This window comes from Melanotaenia boesemani, chromosome 11, assembly GCF_017639745.1.
Source record: "Melanotaenia boesemani isolate fMelBoe1 chromosome 11, fMelBoe1.pri, whole genome shotgun sequence".
Taxonomy (NCBI): domain Eukaryota; kingdom Metazoa; phylum Chordata; class Actinopteri; order Atheriniformes; family Melanotaeniidae; genus Melanotaenia; species Melanotaenia boesemani.
In genome coordinates this window covers 21,266,522-21,287,318 of record NC_055692.1, presented here as the reverse complement: position 1 = coordinate 21,287,318, position 20,797 = coordinate 21,266,522, and the positions used below count along the sequence as shown (strand labels likewise).

The following is a 20,797-nucleotide window of genomic DNA, read 5'->3' as shown; positions in this document are numbered from 1 at the left end:
ACTTGCATATTAAAACATCAGTCTTGCACAGGTTAGCGTTAATTTATGTACCGAATGAAGAAATGGTTAGAGTCTGTGTTTTCCAGTTCCTGCTTAACAACAGAGACACTTTAAATGAGGATGAAGTGGGGTTTGAAGAGAGAGAAGAGCATAGCATATATTAGAGGCGGGACAAAGCCTCTTCTGTTGTAATGTCTCTCTTTAACAGCTTCTTTGGCTGTGAGGCAGAGTTCAGACGAAGGTCTTGGGCTCCTCTTATTCCTTTTGTGTAAGTTCGTGTCTTCCTGCTTTGCTTTGACAATGGGATAAGTGTTTGTCTCAAGACAAATCATGCTGCTCCATAGGTGACTGACATCTGTGTGTGTGTGAGTGTGTGTGTCCTCACATGGCCATGTTTGGTTTACTAACCAGCAGTTTTTGGTGCCTGTCTCTCCACTCCTCTTCCTTCACCTCCTCCTCCCCCAGGGAAGCAAGCAGGAGGTGGGAAGCAGAAGCGAAGCCATTGTGAAGGGGAAGCCACTGGCCTCTTCCTGTTATGAGAGGAAATGCATACAAATGTGCTTCCTGTTCGTCCACCCCCTCTTTTCTCCCTCCCCTTCCCTCTTGTCTTTTTCTCGTTCCTGTAGTAGAGAATCAGTGTCTATCCCGACTTTCTCTGGGTCCCAAAGTTTTTTTTTTCTTCCTGCCTGCCAGGGAAAAAGAATAAATCTGATAGGTCAATTATACAAACTTGAGCTGATTTATTTTTTATGTTATTATACTTATTGCTCTAATTGGAGCAAACATTTAATTAAATGTAGACTCACAATCATACAAAGAGATAGAAAGAAGGGGGGGGGGAGCTTTTTTCTCACTAATTTAGTGATCTCTTAGAGAGGTAAACTATTCTTTAAATTAGTGTTAGTAGTTTTGAGGAAGACATATAGATATGTAGTTCAAAAGTCTCGATTATTTCCTGTTGTAAATGGGGAGCCAAAATTCATAAAATGGACAGATTTGGTTTGAGTTAGCCCAATAAACATGTTTGACTTGTTTTTTAAGGGACAAATTTATATACACAGAATTTTACTTTGACTTTTTCACTAATGTTTATCATAGAGGAGCACAGTATGAGTTTAACATGTTTCTGTTATGCTCCATTAGTTCAAGTCTGTACTGAGTTGAAAAATGCTCAAAAAACTTTCCCTGTGTGTTTCTGTGAAATTTGTGTGTGTGTGAGGATAGTTTTCACACCCTGGTTTGCAATACACCGTGAAAAACACAGTTGGGTTCACACTCACTATTTTACCAGCTCTTTCAGTGCTGTAATGTCAGGGTAACTGTTATTAACATAGCAGTGTGTCTAACACCACTCACTGACCAAACAAACAAAAATTACAGCCACAATGACATACGGGTGGTTTTTCACAGTTTTTTGTATTTTTTTTTCTCATAGTTTAGCATAAAAGAAATATAACAAACAAATATTGTCCATATTAACATCCAAGGCGAATAACTATAGGGTCTTAAAACAATCTAATCGTAAATATCTCCAGGTGCACCACTGACAGCATTACTTTTTACCCACTGAACTGAAACTCTTCTAAAAGAGTTTCAGTGCCAGTTCCTAGCTTATGTGTGAGGCAAATGAGCTGTTTTGAGTTTGCACAGGAAAGGCCAGTGGTGACATCATCCACTTGGATGGTGATGTGCAGAAAGGATCACATGATGGCATCACATGCCCTGAAGTCAGCACTGCTTCCTCAAGCAGTTACAAAGAAAACTGAATGTAAAATTGTATGGATGAGATGTAGAACAAATTAGTGCATCCCACATGATGTGATTAAACCAGTATTCTCCATCTATGCTGCATTAAGGCCCATTTATGCTCCCTTATGTACGTAAATCAGGACATCCGTTTCAAACGTTCTGTCCTCATACGTCTTTTACGTTGCCATGGTTGTTAAGTCAATTTCTCCATTAGTGATCAGTGTTGAGTTCAGAGTTCACTCCTGTGATTCGACGTCAGTTTCAGACACCAAATTGGTGGCGGTTTTGTATCACAATGAAGTTGTTTCCAACCACCTAACATGCCCTAACACTCACACAGCCTTTCTTTAAGCTTGCGCACTTTCTACAGTTGTTGTCCTTGTCTTCATTTGTCTGCCTTTTCTTTTTTTCTCCCTGTTCCTCTTCTTCTCAGGTTTGTTTCTTTCACTGGTCAATGTAAGCTATTCTGCTCAGCGCTGCCCTCACATTTTCTGGTGATAGTGCTCCGTTTAACGCATCAAGCAATGGATGGCTAAGCTACGTGAAAATTGACCAAATTACGCATGTAAACAAAACTGTCTGTCCATCTGCGTGTCCTTCTACTGTGTCGAGCATAAATGGACCTTTAGGGTACAAGCCAATGTCTTTTAAATTGAATGTGCTTCTGTTTAAGTTAAAATGCACCTTGCGAATGCCTGTGTGTATGGATGTAGATTCATAGTGTTTGTTATATACGTGTGTTGGAGGTAGCAGGTTGTACGTGTCAGGTTGAGATATGTGGGGGTTGGTGTGATATTTATGTAGGTGTTATTGTTTGGTCAGTTAAGGCTTTTCAAAATCACACTTAGTCTCTTCCTGCAGTGCTGTTACAGTCAGTCTATGTGTGAATTATAATATGTGGGAAAAGCATGCTCACAGTTCCGCATTTAAAGTGTGAGGCTCAAGACAATTTGAATGAGTTCTGCTCCTGTTTTTACTACTAAAATTAACAGCATTGAATTAATGTCATCTAGGTTACTTGTTACACTGATCGTTTGTATGTGTGCTTAGTGATATATGAGTGATCTTAGTCTGCATGTGGACCTTCTCTGTTAGATTACAGGCTCTGGACCTCTGAGATTGTGCCACGTGCCACCTTTTGAAACATTAACAGCTGCAGCAGAATGAGTGACTGACTGATTGGATGATAACGGAGCTGGGGAGACAGCAAGCTCTGTCCTACACTTGCCCCTTGTGCCCCTTTGCATTGAAACTTCAGGGGAAGACAACACCCTACATGCCCTGCTCTTGATTAGTCCATTTTGACCTTATGTTCTACAGTCCTGTTGTCTTATTGACTGGATCATGCACGATTTGTTCTGTAGCCCCACTGCGGCAAGACCTCCAGACCCCTTGAGGTACTCATATTTCAGCTGTAGATGATATAGGTCAGAGTGGGTTGAATATGAAATTAATCTTATAGTCATAAAATGCATTTTGATTTCACACCGTGACAAAGAGGCTTGTTTTCTTTTACATTTTCGTACAACTGTGTAAATGTCAGCATGGTATTTAGAGCCCAAGGGAGCGTTCTCGCCTTATGCCGTGAGTGAATCAGATGAATGTGCTGAGGTACAGAACCTGGTTTGTCAGGAGTTAGAACGCTGTTCATGTCTCCGGTTTCAGCCTCTGTTGTCTGACAGATAGCTCGGCACGATGCAGTGACATCACTGGAAAACTTTTAGAAGAGGAGGGGGTCCAGGATATGGCAGTTCATGCAAGGTTTTACCCACTTTAAGTTATGAGGGAGACGGAAAGAAAGACAGGATGGAGTTTGATATTCAGTTTCCCTGGTGCATCCTGGGAGATATGATTTCAGGAAATTCAAAACTATCAATATCTGTTCAAGCTTATCTCCTTTTACAGTTGTAAAGACAAAATGTGAAGGGTAGTGTTTATAGATAAATGCTGAAAAAAAATCTATTTATGGACACGAAGAACCACAAAGTTTTTTTTTTGTTTGTTTTTTTTATTTGTAAGGGTCTTTATACTCATGATTGTTGTCATGTATTAATTTTTAATTTATTTTCTTTGCTTTTGGCTTGCTTTAGTGTCATAATAAAATGGGCAAACATGCAGTAAATTAACAAACTAAGATGGGTAGGTACCAGCTGGGCACAGTTCTGGCAACATTTCATCTCTGTAAAAAGCTTTGTCAAGACAGATCTCCAATGTAATTAATACACACAATCACAGAACAAAATTAAAGAATTTCCTATAAGAACATGCAGGGAAGCTGGCAGTGGCACTTTTTTTCTTTCTTTATTTATTTTCCATGCAGCTGAAGAGCTTGCACACGTGGCTTGGAAAGGAAACCAGGTGCAGCTCACTGGAATTAACTCACTTTCACTGCTCTAGTTTTGATCCAAACAATAGAGGAATAGAGGCTGTTCTATTTTGACAGTGTGGGCACTTGTATGCTTGGGTAGCTAAGGGTACTGATCTTACAGCTCTCGCATACACAGATGTACTTGCATATACCCACAAACAGAGAAAGAGAGATTAAAAAGGCCACATTACATGAGAAATTTAGTGGTTTAAACTGATTCAGAAACAGCTTTGAGGACAATCATCTTTTATTGATTTCAATAGCATAAAAAGTGGTTCACTGGACATCTCAACAGTTGAAAAAGAACAGTATTTTCTTTGTGTCAAAGGAGCAGGAAAGTAAATAAGTACACTTGGACATATTTGGGTGACACTTTAACTTGACACATGTTCCACAATGAACCGCTGTGGGCTTTGATGTTCAAGCAATAACTGATTTTCTTTACCGTTATCGGACTGAGACAGAGTATTTTCAGTTCCTTAAATGCAAACCAAGCTTCTTTTTTTTCTTTTTTCCTGGTATAATGGATGGACTGTTACAGTCAGGGGTTGTTGAACCCTCTGCAGACATAATTTTCCTTTAATGATGTTTCCATGAGAGCTTATAATTTTAAAAAAGAAAATTCATGACATCAAAATTCCTCTTTATTTACTCATTTTGTGCCCTCATTACTACTGAATAGGTCAAGAGTTGGGGATTTTATTTATTTTGCTATAATTATTACTGCAAGCCAGATTTGCTGTAATAGTGCCCCTAAATTATTTTTTAATTTTAGCTCTGAACATACTGCAAATCTCTTTTCTCTTTTTCTTGTGAATAAGAACAATTATTAACAGCTTGCCTCGGCTTCTCTTTATCTGCTAATTTGTTTTTCATCTCTTCTCTCACCCAGGTGACATTTACAAAGCGAAAGTTTGGCCTGATGAAGAAGGCGTATGAGCTGAGCGTGCTGTGTGACTGCGAGATTGCCCTGATCATCTTCAACAGCACCAACAAGCTGTTCCAGTATGCCAGCACAGACATGGACAAGGTCCTCCTTAAATACACTGAGTACAATGAGCCCCATGAGAGTAGGACCAACTCTGATATTGTGGAGGTAAGTTACAAGAAAACACAGACGGCAAACATGCACTCGTACACAGATGCACAGGAGCACACACACGTGCTCGAACACACACGCTCATGCAAAAGCACAAGCAGACAGATGGTTACTGCGTTTGTGACTCATTCAGCAACCCTTACTTCTCTCTTTTAGTCTTCGCACCTAACGCAGTGCAAGAAATAATTGCTCCCATAGCTTGTCAGTCTTTCCCAAGGGTTCAGTCGCAGTATCAATCACTTTTAGAAAAGGTATTTTAAGACTCACAATATGGCATTAATTTTAATAAAAGATGTTTATTCAAAATGCCTCCTTGCGTTGTTATACTTTACAATGTAAAAGAGGAAGCCTATCATTGATCTGGTCCTTACAGACTGTCCCCTGTGGTGTGTAATCACCACCCCCAGCCCTTGGTGTCTTGTCACCATTGATGTACCCCTAAGAGAAGGATGTTGATCTGACTTGCTTTGGACACATGTAGCTTGAGTGGCTCATGTTAAAGAGCGCTGTCAGCCCAACCTCTAGGCAGGTAGATAAAGCAGGAAATTACGCTTACACCCTCCTGGAGCCTTAAGCTTTCAACGTGAACCGTTATGCAACATTCACTCTGGAGCTCTGACAGACCTGGTGGGCCACACACACAGACATGACTGCATTCATGCAGAGTTTATCCCTCTCACTGCTTTCCCCTTGTCTCTCTGTTTCACTGTGCTGTCATTTAACAACATCAGGCCTACAAAGTTGTTTTGATTGAGTCATCTTTCTAAATATATGAAAATGTCACAAACATTATATTGAGTGTTTCACAGAGCAATTATTGAATCTCTGAATACAAAGATTGTAAACCTAAATTACATTAAATTGAAAATAGGCTCAATTTTATGCACATTTACCTTTCATTCAGCACTAAAATGTTTATTTCATTGCTTCATGTATCTAAGCTTAAACACAAATGTAATGATTTTTAAGCATGTAGCTTACATAGCCTACCTATTTGTTTAAATCTAAACTACGCTTTCATTTTTACAGTATTTATGATGGTAAGTTGATGAACCTGTCCTGTTATCTTTTAAAAATTATCCAGACCTATGTAAAAATGACACATAATTAATTTCTCCAAAGAGATTTATGAAACTCGACTTAAATCTTGCTAGAAAAAAGATATACAGACCAACATCTGAGCTCTCATCATGGTGGAGGAATAATGTTGGAGGCTCAGAGTTCACTCAAAGCATCAGTTCTCTCCATCCATTTTTTTCTTTTTTGGTAATATATCATTAATGTGTGCTCAGTTTGTAATTCAGCCAACACCTGACTGCAGCACACTGTTAATATTTCTAGACCAACCTGGTCATAATTCATGTAATTCATGCATAAATCTGTAAATCTGTTATTGTGGGATCAGCATTTAAAAAACATGAAAAGCACCAAGGGAAACATAGTGATCAATGACATGTAATGAATGAATGCAACATATGGTCCTGTGGCCTGACCATTCTGACATGGGATCAAACAGCATGAAGCATGTTTTTATCTTTTCATATGGTTGTTATTGGGCTGATTGCCCAGTTAGGTTGGAAGGACCCACAAAATTCTCTATTGCTGTTCCAGATTACACTCTGCACCTGACAACAAACCAACTAACATACTAACATGAAATGTCTTTAGATCTAACAGAGTTTGTCCTACCTTATCCCCACCATTTATACAATTCTATTATGTCTGGAGGTTAAAACCAGCTTAAATAAATGTATTGCACTGAGTGGTTTGATGATTTCTTTGCTATTTCCATTTGGTGCAGAAGTGTGTTGATGAAGTTCATACATTTAGTGATGCAGCACTTAACCACAATGATAAAAACAAAGAGCTAGGCTCGGTGCATTATCCTGGACCGTATTGAGAGGCAGCAAAACTTATTAACTTATGCAGCACACCCTTTAATTCATACTATTGAGCTTTTATTTTTTTATATATAAAAGCTCTACTCTATATAAAAGCTTTGTTTAGCTTAGTTAAAATAAGCTGTGCAAGTTTAAAACATTACATAAACATTAGGAAACTATTATGCATCTATGCTGTAGCTTCAAAGCAGTTAGTACACAATTAATATCTATGGTAGATGAGAAAATGTATAGAAACATTAATTTGTGCGTTTTGTAAATCAGATTTATCAGAATAGCTTATGCTTTTGTGGCTAGCAAACCTTTAAGTGCTGTTGTCTTTTGCGCACCAAGCACTTCAATCCTTGTACAGTCAGTGAATAAACCTGCCCCAGCTGAACCCATGAAGAGAGTTGTCACATGTTTCAGCAAGTGCCTATGATGAGAGCTATGGCTGTAGCGCTTTCTTTAACATTGTCTCCATTAGGGAGCTAAGGATGGCTAGCGTGTAAACAGCCATATCAAGGGAAAGATGCTAAAGAGCCTAGTGGGGGAGAGTGCTGTGGATCACTATCTACAATTTGATCCCCACAGGACTCTGTGCTTTCTGAGCAACTCACTGCAGGAGAAATCGATCTGAAGAGGCCTTCAGCTCTGGCGTTCTGAAGCGATTGGCTGCAGGGCTGACACTAACACATTTGGCATGGGTGGGAGGAAGGTGTGGAGAGGGGTGGGAGAAGAGGAGGGTCGTAACTCTCCCTGGAAACCTCATGTGCTGCTGTTAAGCAACGTCACAGGTGCAGAAACGTGGGTGGATTGTAGAGTTAGTAGGGAGAAAAGAGTACAGTGGACCTCCTGTTGAGACAACAGGTTGATTGTGGTTGAGGGAAAGGAGGGGGGTCAAGAACAAGAAGTTTCTCCATGTAGGACTAAAAGGATCTTAAATATGGCATTTGATCCATGTCGTTTCTAATGTAAAATTTGTAGCTCTTGTATTTACCATGCTGAAAAGCATGCATCATTCTCCCTCTATTACTGCTGTGCCTGAAGGTGTAGTGGGAGGAGAAGCAGAGGTAGGGGAGCAGAGCTCAGAGTGTGGGCGGCTGGCATAGAGGCCTGCTACATTAGCAATAAAGCTCTATGTAATTAGCATGTCTTTGGTTGATAATTAGCGTTGTTGAGAGAGTGGCACTGAGTGTGTTGCACTGCCTCTCTAGCAACAGCATGTTTACAAGAGGCTGGAGGGCTTTTTTCTCAACCTTTCATTTTTTCTGTTTTCTATGTTCAGTTTTTTATTGAACATGCAGCATTTCTAAGTTTGTTGTTTGGTGTTCTTTATTTTGTATCTATGTATGGGTCAACAAATGAATGTATATGGGAACAAATTGGGGGATGCAAAGGGAGAAATATAGAGAAAAGATCAAAACTCACTTTATATCCATCTCTGAAATGACATTTCCACAAATATGTAAAAGCAAAAAAAAAAAAAAAAAAAAGGAATATTAATGAGTCATCTTTCATGTAGGACAGTAATACCTCAAACACCCCAGGTAATTTAAAAAAAGAAAAAAAAAGAAGATGAATACATGTTGTTATTGGGTTTTACATAAGCAAGAGGGAATGTACTCTTAATTAATGATAAGTGAGATATCCAAACCCATCTAGGCTCTCGTAGTTTGATAAAAGCAAACACAGAGGTAGATCCTTCATCAGTGAATTTCCATCGAGGGTCCATGTGTGTCATCCTGGCAGGTCTACAGCACATTCTGAGTCTGGCTACAGATAAAACAGTCAAACATGCAGATGGATTTCCTATACTCTCTGTGGGCCAGGCCGGTTTCCTGGACATGTGAACAGTATTAAAGGAGAAATAGTCAACTGTGTTGGGAAATGACAAGAGAATAGATCCATCTCTCACTTTTCCTCTAACTTTCTTCTAGCTTAAGAACAATCACCTTGAGTCATTGTTGATGATTTTTTTATTGTATGGTGGATGTCAATTGCAATAGCACTTGATTGCAGTTCTATCCCAAACCTAATCAGCATTGGCTGGATGTGATTGAAAGGCCTCAAATCCAACAACACACGTGGGCTTTCCCAAATCCCTGCTCCACAATGTGCTTGTTCTTCCCACTGCTGAAACAAAGAACACAGGTTTGCTTAAAAAAAAAAAAAAAACTAAATGGTTAGTGAGCGTGGTTAGAAATATAATTTAACTGCCTGAAATCTGATCTAATAGGCGCAATGGTGAATTTATTTATTTCTTGTTTATTTGACAGGGATACTAAATTAAAGCAAGGTTACATAAAAAAAACATACAAAAACCATATGTGTACATTGTATTTAGCTAATGTCCTTACACACAAAGAGTGCTTGACCTGTGCAGGCATGGCTTATCTACATGTGTTCTTGCATGTGAACATACGTGGTGACAATTGGCTTGAACCCTGCAGAGCTAAGGGCATTGTGATGACCCTCAGGCAGGACCACACACACACACACACGCACTCTCGTGTCATTGGCTCAAGTATCACATGGAATGGCACATGCCTTTTGGTTCTGAACTGACCAGCCTGCCTGCCTACCTGCCAGAGAAGGGTCGTTGGCCAATCCCATTTCCAGCAGATTAACCTAATCTGAAAGTTCAGTTCACCCTGTAATCTTAAACAGCAGCAGCAGGCACTTGACTCACCACTTTACCTCAACTTTTTTTTTCTTTTCAATCCCTCCATCCTCACTAAGAAGGAACTATTGAATGAGAGTGAGACAGGAGGGACAGAGGGATAGATGAGTGTGAGAAGCAAAAAGGGGAGGGAGAGAGAGAGGGATGGAGTGAGAAAGGCTGGTAATTATTTCCAAAGGTCATTCTGTTAATGACTACCTGCTTGGCTAATGAGATTCAGCAAAGCTCTCTCACCATGTTTCACCCTGCGTATGTTTCACCCGTGTGCCGAGATGTGTGAGAAGCACAGGTGTGATTTCATCCCAGTGACAGTCCACTGGAGGGGGAAGTGTGAGGGAGGGGGTGGTGCAGGTGGAGGGGTGTAAATGAAGAAATGTAAAGGGAAAGTACATTAAGTCGGTATGTCTGAGAGATAGCATATCTACTCTAGTTTGCCAGCATAACATTTGGGAATAAAACATGATTTTTCCACACATTCTAAATGCTGTAGAGACTAATTTGGGTTATTTTGCTCATTCATTTTTTTTTTCTTTTCCCTAATATTCTTACAAGTCAACAGGACATGTGATCTCTGAAGTGCCAGTGTGCTCGTGCTCTACCACGCTCTTGCGAAAATATTTTCCAACATGTGTGTTATTCTATGTTCTTATTTGGTTTCTAAACAGCGTAGAGAACATTAGCCTTGAGGAGTTTTCTCTGTTGATCAGCTCACTGAATGACTTCTTCTCATGACTCTCAGAGACTTCATAATTACTTGGACTTGAATGTAATTTATCATCTATTAATTTAATATGTGTTAGCATTCACGAAAATAAGGGAGTCATATAATATCTTCTGTACTTCAGTGCTCCACCGTAATTTTGTGTGCAATCGTTTTGTGGTTTAAGAAGAAGGCACATGTGATGTAGCATTGGGTGGAGATAAGAGGTGTGGTTGTCAAGGCAATCACAGTACCTCAGTGTTTACTAGGGATCGACAACATGGCTTGTTTTTCTCAGTGAGCTGTGGATTAAGATCTGAAGCTGCTTTGACCGACTAAGTAAATTAACCTTGTGACACTGGCAAGCTAATAGTATAGCAGTTTGTGAAAACAAAGAATCAGATTATAGTTTTCTTGCATACTATCACACACTGGCAAATGGAGAAAAAAAGTCACTTATGTAAGGTTGAATGCATGTTAATTATCAGAAGCAAATGTGGGAAAGACCGATTGTACCACTTACTCACATTTTGAGGAGTACAACAACATTATTTATTTTCAATATTTAGGCCTCCATTAATTATGAGACCGGTTAAAAAAAAACAAAAAAACAAACAAAAAAAAACAGCTGTCATTTGCACAACGATGCCCTCATTTTGCCCTGTGTTGCAAATACAGTTCATTCTTTTATAGTGATTTACAGCTGCACTCCCTGCCTACCTATAGTATGTTTAATATAAAACAAAGACACAAAAAAAGACTTGTCAATGTGTTTTCACAGGACACAAGCAGCAAACACAAGAACGCAAAATAAAAAGATGTTTCTATTTGCACATAAGTAGTATAAGTATTCAACATTTATGAATACTTTTGTAAATGCAGCAAAGTTATTCAAAAGTTCAATCTTTAAACTGTACTTGGACAGTATATATTGTGTTTGTGTGTGACCCACACTCCAGCTTCACTTCTGAACATCACGCTTCAGACACAAAATTGTTTGTTCCTCTACAGTAAATATATGCTTTATTTCCATGGGACTGGCATCATGTACTGAACTCACCACAAATTGCACCACCCCTAAAACAACCACCATGTTATTTGATGTACTCCTTTTCTAATAAATGTCTCAAAAAGTGGTAGCACTCTAAAAATAGTAGGATGAAGCTAAATATAGCGAGCTATGCCGAGTGTGGATTGAAGAATAGGACTGGGATCGTTTTCTCTCTTTATTTCTCCCCCTCCTTGTGTTTTAAAATGAGTGTGTGTGGTGGTGGTGGGAGGGGGGGGGGGGGGGGGGGGTGTAGGAGCAGAAGGAGTGAGTAAGCAAAGTGTCAGGGTATTCAGTCAGCCTCTCATCTCTTAGCCTCTGAAGACTGACCAAGAAGAGTTGCCCCTGACCACATGCAGAAGACCGTCAGTGTAGGACCCTGCGGTGCCTAGAAACATTTTATCCTTTGAATAAAGAAGTCTATTATTTATTTCTCATGTTGATCTGCTCCCACACTTCATCAAACAGAGCCTTCCTGTGTGGCTGTTTTAAAAACCTTTTTCATTACAGAAAAAGAAAACACATTTGTGGACTGGTATATCATCTTTGTCAGCTAAAGAGTTAAATATTAGGATAAAAGTGACAAACTCAGAGAGCACATATGTCTGTGGCGCCAGCCTCAACATTAAGAGAACGAGTTTACTGAGTTCCTATTTTATAGACTATGCGCCTTTTCCAACATTTAAAGAGGGGTTAAAAACAAGATGGCAGATAATATATGTGATGTACAGGCTCAGCACTTTTTTCCACATCAGATGCTCGCTGACCAAAAAAGCAGAACCTCAGACAAGAAATTATACCACTTGGATCTCTTTCAGAGGTGTTTTTTAAGGTCAGTACTAAAGCGGAAGTCTGAGGTACTCACACAACAACAAAAGACGGTTTTAAAAATAGACTGTTTGAAATGTGCCAATATGTGGTCCCTGTGGTGAGGAGCAGTGAAATAGGCAGGCCACTTCTGAGGCCATGCTGCCAAAAGGCAAGGTTTTCCACTACACAGCCCAAAACAATTCACGCCAGCCATTAAGATGAAATGATGCCTTGTTCTTTTAAACTATTTGTGGAAAATTCTGAATAATGAAGATCTATTTTTATCGATGGCATTCCCTGCCTAGAGCTTTCCCCCTCTGGCTCCCCCCCTCCCCCCCAGCTATGATTGCTGCTTTGGATAGAGTGTGGAAACTCAAGGTCACAGTATAGAGGTCAACCGGCTGGTCATTGTTACTTATGGCCTCCCCCCAGCTCCCTTTTCCTGCTGTGGTACCACGCGATAAGAGACAGAGAGACAAAAGACGCTAAGTGACGATAAATGGTGGTGGAGGTTGGTGGGGGGAATGAAGAAGGAACAGAGGGTGGCTTCAATGGGTCTTGAGGTTTTTAATCCGTAGCGAACAAGAGTTTGTCAAAACTCACTATATAGCATTGCTTTCAAAGTGGTAAATTATAGCGTGGATGATAAGTGTATCACAGTGCAGTCACATGTGCTGTAATATCTATGACATAAACAGGTCATATCTCATTTCAGTGTAAAAAGCATGTAAAGCTAGAGGAGTGTGGAAAACACACACAGTTCAGCCTTGCCAAATTGATTTTTATGCTGCTCCAGTAGCACATATAGACCCATTCTCATTTCTCTCATTTGAATAGAGAAGTATTTTACAACTGGAGTGTAGATAGGATGAAAGATGGCTAGGCTAAGGGTGAACACATAAGTGCCCTCTTTATGCAGTTTCACTGAGCTGGCATTGTGGGTCATAATGTCTATCTGGCTAATTATACAGTGTAGTGACAAGTCTGAATGACCACTTTGTTCCCAGGGTAGGGATGCTGCTGCAGCAAACAGTGTTGGATTCTGACATGTGCTTAGTGTGTGTCTCTTCCATATGGGGAGCACTGCACCATCTGGTATTCTGCTGTGTACTGGCTAGCTACGATTGTGTGCTTGTGAGTGGGCTCTCGTCTGCAGTGGGCTCTTCTTAATAGTGTTTTTAGCACATGTACCATCACAATGACACAGTTTGAAGAAATGTGGAGGAACATTGTTGCGTACAGTACCCTTTCTCTCTGTCTAGCTTTCTGTTTCTCTCACTTATTTTAACACTTTTTTCTTTTTTTTTCTTTTTGCTGCACTTTCCACTCCTGTCTCTAAATCTTTTAGTTAATGTAAGAGTCCATTTGACAGCTTAAAAACCACAAAAATTGACAGTTTTATTACTAAACACCACCATTTTGCAAAGGAATGGTAGATCCCAGATGTCAGCTTCTGATTCCTGATTATATTCCAGTAGGGCACCAGAGGTAAAGGGGCTTCAAATCCACTAAATCACAAAAAAGCCATTGATGCAATTGTCATCTCAACCAATGAATAAAGGATGTACAGATGAATAAAAAAAAAGACAGACATTCTGTGATTAGCTCCTATTCATCTGACTAGTAACCTACTAAATCACCCCCCACCACCACCACCACAAAAAAAAAAAAAAAAATCACACACATACACACACCATGTAGCCATCATCTATGGTATGGGCATGCCCCTCGACATGGTCCTGGCATGTTCAAACTACGCTTCATGAAACTGTGGCCCTCTTGCCTTTGGTCTGCCATCTGCTTCCAATAAACTAAGCCAGCCTGATCCCTCTGATGTTCCCTCCACTCTGAAAAGCAGAGAAAAGAAAGAGTGAGCCGTAGAGACAGAGTAAGGGACAGATACAAAAATGAGAGCAAAAAGAGTGAGCCAGACACGCCCAAAAATAAATAGAAATACAGGCAATAAGAGCACATCTTAACCATATTGTTACCCATTTTCTGCTGCCAGCAAGGCCACCCTGATTGGTCAAATAAGTCACCAGTGCTGGAACTTCTTAATCCTTTTCATGACAATGACCCATGTTATTTGTTATAGGAAAGGACAATGTTTATCTTCCTCGACTCACCCCTACAAACACTAAATGACATTGCACTTTACCAATATGCTCTGGTAAAGAAACTAAAAAAATTAAATTTGTCAGCTGTCAAGAAAACATGCTTCTTGTGGTTTTACAGGCTTGTCTCATACCACCGTTCTAGCAAAAAGGACAAAGAAAGTGAACATGATCTAAATTTTGAATTTGTAAGAGCATTTTTGCATTGCCTGTAGATTTTTGTAGCTGTACCTTCAAATTGTTTACATGACACCAATTAAAGATGGCTGTAAAATGTTTTGAGCAAACATTTCATAGTACAGTGGTGAAAAAATGTTTTCAGACATCCTTAACATTTTACACAATCTCAAATTTTATCATGACATATTTTAAGATGAAAAAAATTGAAGTATTTGTGGCTTTTTAAAGATGTTTTAGTATTTTGGTTGTGACTGGACTAAGAGTTTTACAATACAAAGGACCATTCAAATACTTTCATGTCTTCAAGTAGTATTTTCATCGGGTAAATCAGTCTGTTTCTGTCCCAGTTTTAACAAGGCAACAAAAAAAGGCTGTGACCTTGCTAGACAAGAGCTGATTTCAGTGCCATTTCATTATAGCGTAGTTTAAAAGCACAGCAATCATGATTAACCATAAGTGGCACAGTTATTGATGCTTTTATATTGTGTCTGTGTGTCAGCAGTTTTTTTCCACCCACTTATGAAATATGCTGCAAATCCATGAACTGGACCATTTACTAGAAAAAAAATCCAGTTATTATCTTCCCTCTTGGTTTTGCTTAAAATAGTGGGTAAACAGAAGATCACACTATGTAGCCAGAGGATATAAAAGGCCTATTATAATGGTCTGTTTCTATAGAGTGTTTTTTCACTGACGCTGTCAGTCACTGGGTTGAAAACATTGAGAAACATTCACTGGCCTGGCTGTCACCAATAGCTATAAACACAATATTGAATGTGTCATACCCTTCAGCCACTGCCAAGATAACTGCAGAGGGGAATGGTCAGCACTGAAGCTCTTCCCAAACACAACCCATCGACTAGCCAAAGTCTATCAGAAATAAAGATTAACCCATCAAGCCATCAGTGTTTTGATTCAGATTCTGGTGAAATATGATAGTACTGTAGACAATGTGGGGAACAGAATGATAGTGAGGCTGAGACAGACTGAATAGCAGACTGAGACAGAAAGATGGGGGGTAGAAAGACGGATAGAGGGATAGAGAGGGTGAGCAGGGTGGCAGAATGCCGAGCAGACGGATCCTGGTATGGAAGGAGCTCTGGGCAGGCGTCAGCTGTCCCTAGTAGACCCCCTGGGGCCACCCAGAATTCACACCCAAATATGCTCTGCTGTTTTTTGTCAAGAGCTACACGAAGTTGTCACCAACAATCCAAACTATGAAATTAATATAATCCTGAATGACTTCTGTCCCTGCTATTGCAACTCTGCAAAACTCTAAGCGTGTTGCAATGTGAACCAGTTTGTTTGTCGTACAGGCCTGCTTCTGATTTCCTCAGTCTAACTTTGGATACTTAAGTCAGTTTTCTCAATGCTGTCCAGTAGTTCTTATTAGACCAGCACAGTCTAGGCCAGCTTAGCTGAGGGTGCAAAGCTGAAGGGTACCAATGAGACGGGTGTCTCAATATGTAGGACACCTTGTCTATGCTGTGCCTGCTTCACATAGGCCCTGTGAGCGGAATCATAAGGGAGCATCATGAAGAAGGAGTTTAATTAGGAGCAAGCCTCCAAAGGGGCCACAGAGAAAGACACAAAGTAAAGCTAGAAGACAGCTATTCTGCCATCTTTCCTCCTCATCATTCTTCTTTCAACTGCTCTCACATTTTCTCTCATGACAGCCGAATTTTCACAGAGCAGTAGTTTGTGACTTGGTGATTTATTTCTGCTCATTTCTGAACAGTTTTCTGACCTCATGGTATGTCCAAATTTGGTAATTTCCCTCTACTGTGTTCAGAGTACAGCGGGTAAGGTGCAAATACAGAGAAGTTAAATGTAATTTTAAAACAATGACCTAATTTAATTTATTCTTCTTTATGCCAGCCATTTTTCTAAATTACAAAACATGACTGGAAATTATAGTTTTCTGGAAAACGGAATTATTGTTAACCAAGCTTAAAAGTTTAGGTAAACATGCTGTGTATTAAATACTTGGTACAAGTGAAGAACACCAAAGTATTTTGTTTACTTCTTTACTTACTCCTCATCATATTACCATACTCCCTAAGGACTCTATATCCATGCCAGGTTATCATATCCACACTGTGTCTCACAGTAACAGTTCTTTCTCTAAATGATCATTATTTTTCCTAATATTTTCCAAAATAAATTGTGGCTGTGCCTTGTTTAACTATCGTGTCACCAAATACCAAACTTAAAACATGGAGCAGTATTTGTTGGCTCCATGGAGCACAAAGATGAAATATCTAACACATTCAAGGAAAGATAGAATACAGGCTTCTTGGAGAAGAGCAAACTATGTGCAATTGCTAACATATGTTCATATGGCAATGACATGGAAAGCCCAAGAGTGAGAGGTCCATTTATGGCCACATAAGCACTGCAGCAGATCTAATTGGTTGTTGGGTTGTGTGTCAGTGTTTGGCAACAGGTGTGATGTCTTTGAACAGGTGGGCATTACTAGCATAAGTGACATAGCATCCTTGTACTGCACTCTAAATATGTTGAGCCTTGCTGGAGAGCTAAGCCTGGGTCACATGCCTTATAGTCATATAACACTCATGGCTCCTGCACCCCATCAATGCCTAGTTTAAAAACTACTGCCCAACCCCCTGACAGACAACCAGCTCAGTTACCCCATATGGGTGTCACCTTTAGGCCAGCCCTTGTTCTCATCTCCCAGCAATGCTCCGCTGCTGTTCTTCCTAGAATGGAAGTGAATCTTTCACGCACGTTGTGCTGGCATCAGTAGGTGGAAATATGTACAAGTAGGAAGAAAGGTTGTTTTTACTTGTGTGCATTCTCATGTGAACTGAGAAAGGCCAGCAGTTCATCTCTTCTCAGTTCGATATGATGCATCGCCGAGGCCAGAATGAAACTACGCAAAAGGAATAGCAAACTTTTACATCTTTGCCAAAAGAGACAGCGTGCTCAACCTCTGCAACCCCTTTGTTCTCTTGACTCATCCTCCTCTATTACAGCCCGATTCCTGTAGGTCTGTTGGAAGTCAGATCTCCTGCATCGCCTTGGTTGATTTGTTTGGTGTGATTTCCTAAAGACTGTCAAAGATATGAGAGACGCTTTGAAATTCAGAATTCCAGATTTCCACTCTAGGGGCCAAGTGAGGATTCAGAGAAAGAAACAGAGAGCCAGCAAATGTTGACACACTTACAGTAGCTGCCTCGCCACGAGACGCCTTAGGAATCAAACAGTTATCACACACACACAAAAGAGGCCCTCTAAGTTCACTAAAACCACACTCAAAACAGGCCTTTGTTGTGCTGACATGAGAGATGACTGGATTTTTATTTGTTTTCTAAGCAGGCAGATTGCTCCCTGTCACTTCTGCTGCTGGTTGTGATGGAGTAGCTTGCATTGTATCTCTTCTGTGAGTGAGAACTGACGGAGACAAACAAATGAGAGGGAGAAGTTCACTGAGATTAACTTATCTTGGCATCTATCTTCCTCCTTTCTCCTGCTCAGTTGCTTTTTCTTTTTTTTTTCTTGACTCGGTAACACCCACTCTCACACACCCACATATGCACACGCAAACACAGACTCATTCCCCTCTTTCCCCTCCCACACACAAACACACACACACACACACACATACACACACTTGATCAGCATCAAATACAGGGTGTGCTAAAGTAAATTTAATTACGTCTGTCTGATATGGAGCTTCAGATGAAAGTAGGAGAGCGCAGTGTGAAGCGACGACTGCACAGACAGGAGCAGGCCCGTGATATTCCTCCTGTAGACTAATCTCCCTTTATTAAAGCCAGGAGGAGAGGGAAGGGGGGGTGGGGGGGTGGGTGGAGAGGAGTAGGAGGAGGGGGTGTCTTTGATGAGATCTCTAACTGTCAGCTACTGTACTTTTCTTCTCTCCTGCTCAGTCTTTGTCTCTCACTTTACGAGGCAAATGAACATAGCACCTTATCGTTACATACGCACTTGCTCAGGCAAACAAATCCTCATGCTATCACACACAGTAATGTACTTTGAAACATATCCCTGTTGTTAAAGTTGTCAACAATACCTTAAAAAGGACGGATGCAGCTCTCCCTCTCCCCTTTTTAAAGCTCCCTTTGTCTTTGTCTTTGCTCTGGTTAGAGGGAGTTGTGAGTGAGTGAAGAGTGTGGTTTACTGCTATTTTCAGCCCAGTCTAATGGGGACAGGTGGCCATCAGGTGGCCAAAACAGAAACTGCCTTGTTTCTAGCACTTAAACCACAGCCATGCACCTCTTCTGTATTTTAAATTTATTTCAACGTTCCATGCTTTTTCATTTGTTCAAGACTGTGATCATTTGTTATGTCGCGTTGTTGGGTGTAGTAAATCATCTGTGCCATCTTGAATGTTTACTTGTATGTTTACTTGTTCACAAAACATCCATGTTAATAGATGCCAGAAAGGAGCTTTCCAAAACAACTGATTTAGAAAAGCTTAAGATCTGTTGAATGAGAAATTCCAAAAGAAACAGAGCCAGTTTTATTATAGATGAAAAATGCCTTAAAAATGTATGTATTTGATATAAACAAAGCTATAGGCCTTTTAATTGGACTTGTCTTTTCCCTAATTTTCTTCTAAAAACATACTTCGTCACACTTCATTATCATTTGCCCCTCCCAAGCTTTTCACCTGGGTTTATGTTCCCTACTCCAAACCCCTCCAACTATATTGTGCAACTGCTCTGTTTGCAGACATTGAGAAAGAAGGGCCTAAACGGCTGTGACAGCCCAGACCCCGACGCAGACGACTCGGTTGGTCACAGCCCCGAGTCTGAGGACAAGTACAGGAAAATAAACGAGGACATTGATCTGATGATCAGCAGACAGAGACTGTGTGTAAGTACTTCTCGCTGAACCCAGAGCCTTCCTCTTACCTTTCTTTCCTCTCTTTTCCTTTTCTCCCCCATGCCTCATGTCGCGTCACCCTTGTCTCCTTGTCATCTGTTCCTTCCATCCATCTCTCCATCCCTTCATGTGTGTGTTTCCCACCCTTTTTCTGTGGTTGTGGGACCTGGCAGGCATTAAGCAAGAAGGAGAACAAGGGTGGTGAGAGCCCGGAGCTCGAGTCTGCTCTCATCCTCACCCCACGCACTGAGGAGAAATACAAACAGATTAACGAGGAGTTTGATCACATGATAAAAACTCATAAGATACCTGTAAGTACTGAGTGAACACAATGACGCCTCCTCAGCAGGCTAACAAAATTCTGACTGGCAACTGTTAAGCTAACTCTGCTAACCACAATTGTTTGCCACTAGACTAATTTCACAAAGAGAGAGTGAGAGTAAGCCCAGAGTGAGTTTATAGTGTGTACTTACAGTGAATAAATTACAGGTCTTTGACTTTGCTTGCTTACATTTGAGGAACAGTCCTCTAATCTGACTGAACTGTAACCATAACTAGCAGGCATTTTTCCTGTATTGATTGCAGACTTTCTCTTATGAGAAATTTTAACCTTACCCAGTTTCCACCTTGAACCCATGCTACCCATAATGCCTTGCCCAGCTCTCAGGGGAGGTGTGGTCTGTATCTGCTTTTTTCTTTCCTGCCCCAAAACACAGTGCTCAGTCACCTGCAACATCAGGGACAGGAGGCTCTGTGGCAATGAAATAGCAGTAGTAACAAACTCAAATGCATGTCTTCTTAATTCCCAAAACTTAGTATGCTCAAATAACTGAAGGCATAGTCATATTTCCCAGTGTCTCTAAAAGGGACACATGTGTCAAGGCATGCCAGCTGCTGGATTTATTTGATGTAGCCTTTTGTTAATTCTACAAAATCTGTCAGAAACCACAAAATAGAGACTTGATCTTATGTAAACTGTGACTGCTCCAAATTCAGAAAGCAGTATATTGACATGATTAGTGCTCTAGCATTACAGACAATTCCATGGTAGATAAGTAATAGAAGAACAGTAGTGTCTAAGCCACGTGGAGCAGAAGGCAGTGTGGTTAGAAATAAGGCAGGGGTTGCTGAGCTGAGGTGGGGTGGTTTTGGGATAGTAGCTGGGGGGGGGGGACTGCACACAACAAGTGGCAGTTCAGTGTGTGGTCAGGGTGGCTGCCAAGCACTGGGCCTCTGGATTGCAGGGACTGTTGGAGGGGACTGTGGGGAAAGGCAGAGGAGGAAGATGAATGAAAAC

The 20,797-nt window shown here is 40.5% G+C and overlaps 1 protein-coding gene and 1 long non-coding RNA gene across 12 annotated transcripts in view; one reads left to right on the top strand and one right to left on the bottom strand.

Annotated features, from left to right (window-relative positions):
* The window catches only part of mef2cb (myocyte enhancer factor 2cb), a 71,733-nt gene that overhangs the window by 36,743 nt on the left and 14,193 nt on the right, over positions 1–20,797 (top strand). For 6 of the 11 annotated variants that reach the window (XM_041998535.1, XM_041998536.1, XM_041998534.1 and 3 more), the window contains 2 exons: positions 5,010–5,213; positions 19,348–19,491. In XM_041998535.1, the coding sequence (XP_041854469.1) occupies positions 5,010–5,213; positions 19,348–19,491 (348 nt within the window). Of the gene's footprint in view, positions 1–5,009; positions 5,214–19,347; positions 19,492–19,673; positions 19,812–20,797 lie in introns of all 11 variants that reach the window. The other 5 variants (XM_041998542.1, XM_041998539.1, XM_041998541.1 and 2 more) reach the window with 2 other exon arrangements.
* Positions 9,165–19,895, bottom strand: LOC121648442. The gene is made up of 4 exons (XR_006011978.1): positions 19,810–19,895; positions 19,530–19,666; positions 14,032–14,184; positions 9,165–9,232 (listed from the first exon to the last, which is right to left on the bottom strand). It is a non-coding gene; the product is annotated as an uncharacterized LOC121648442 (long non-coding RNA).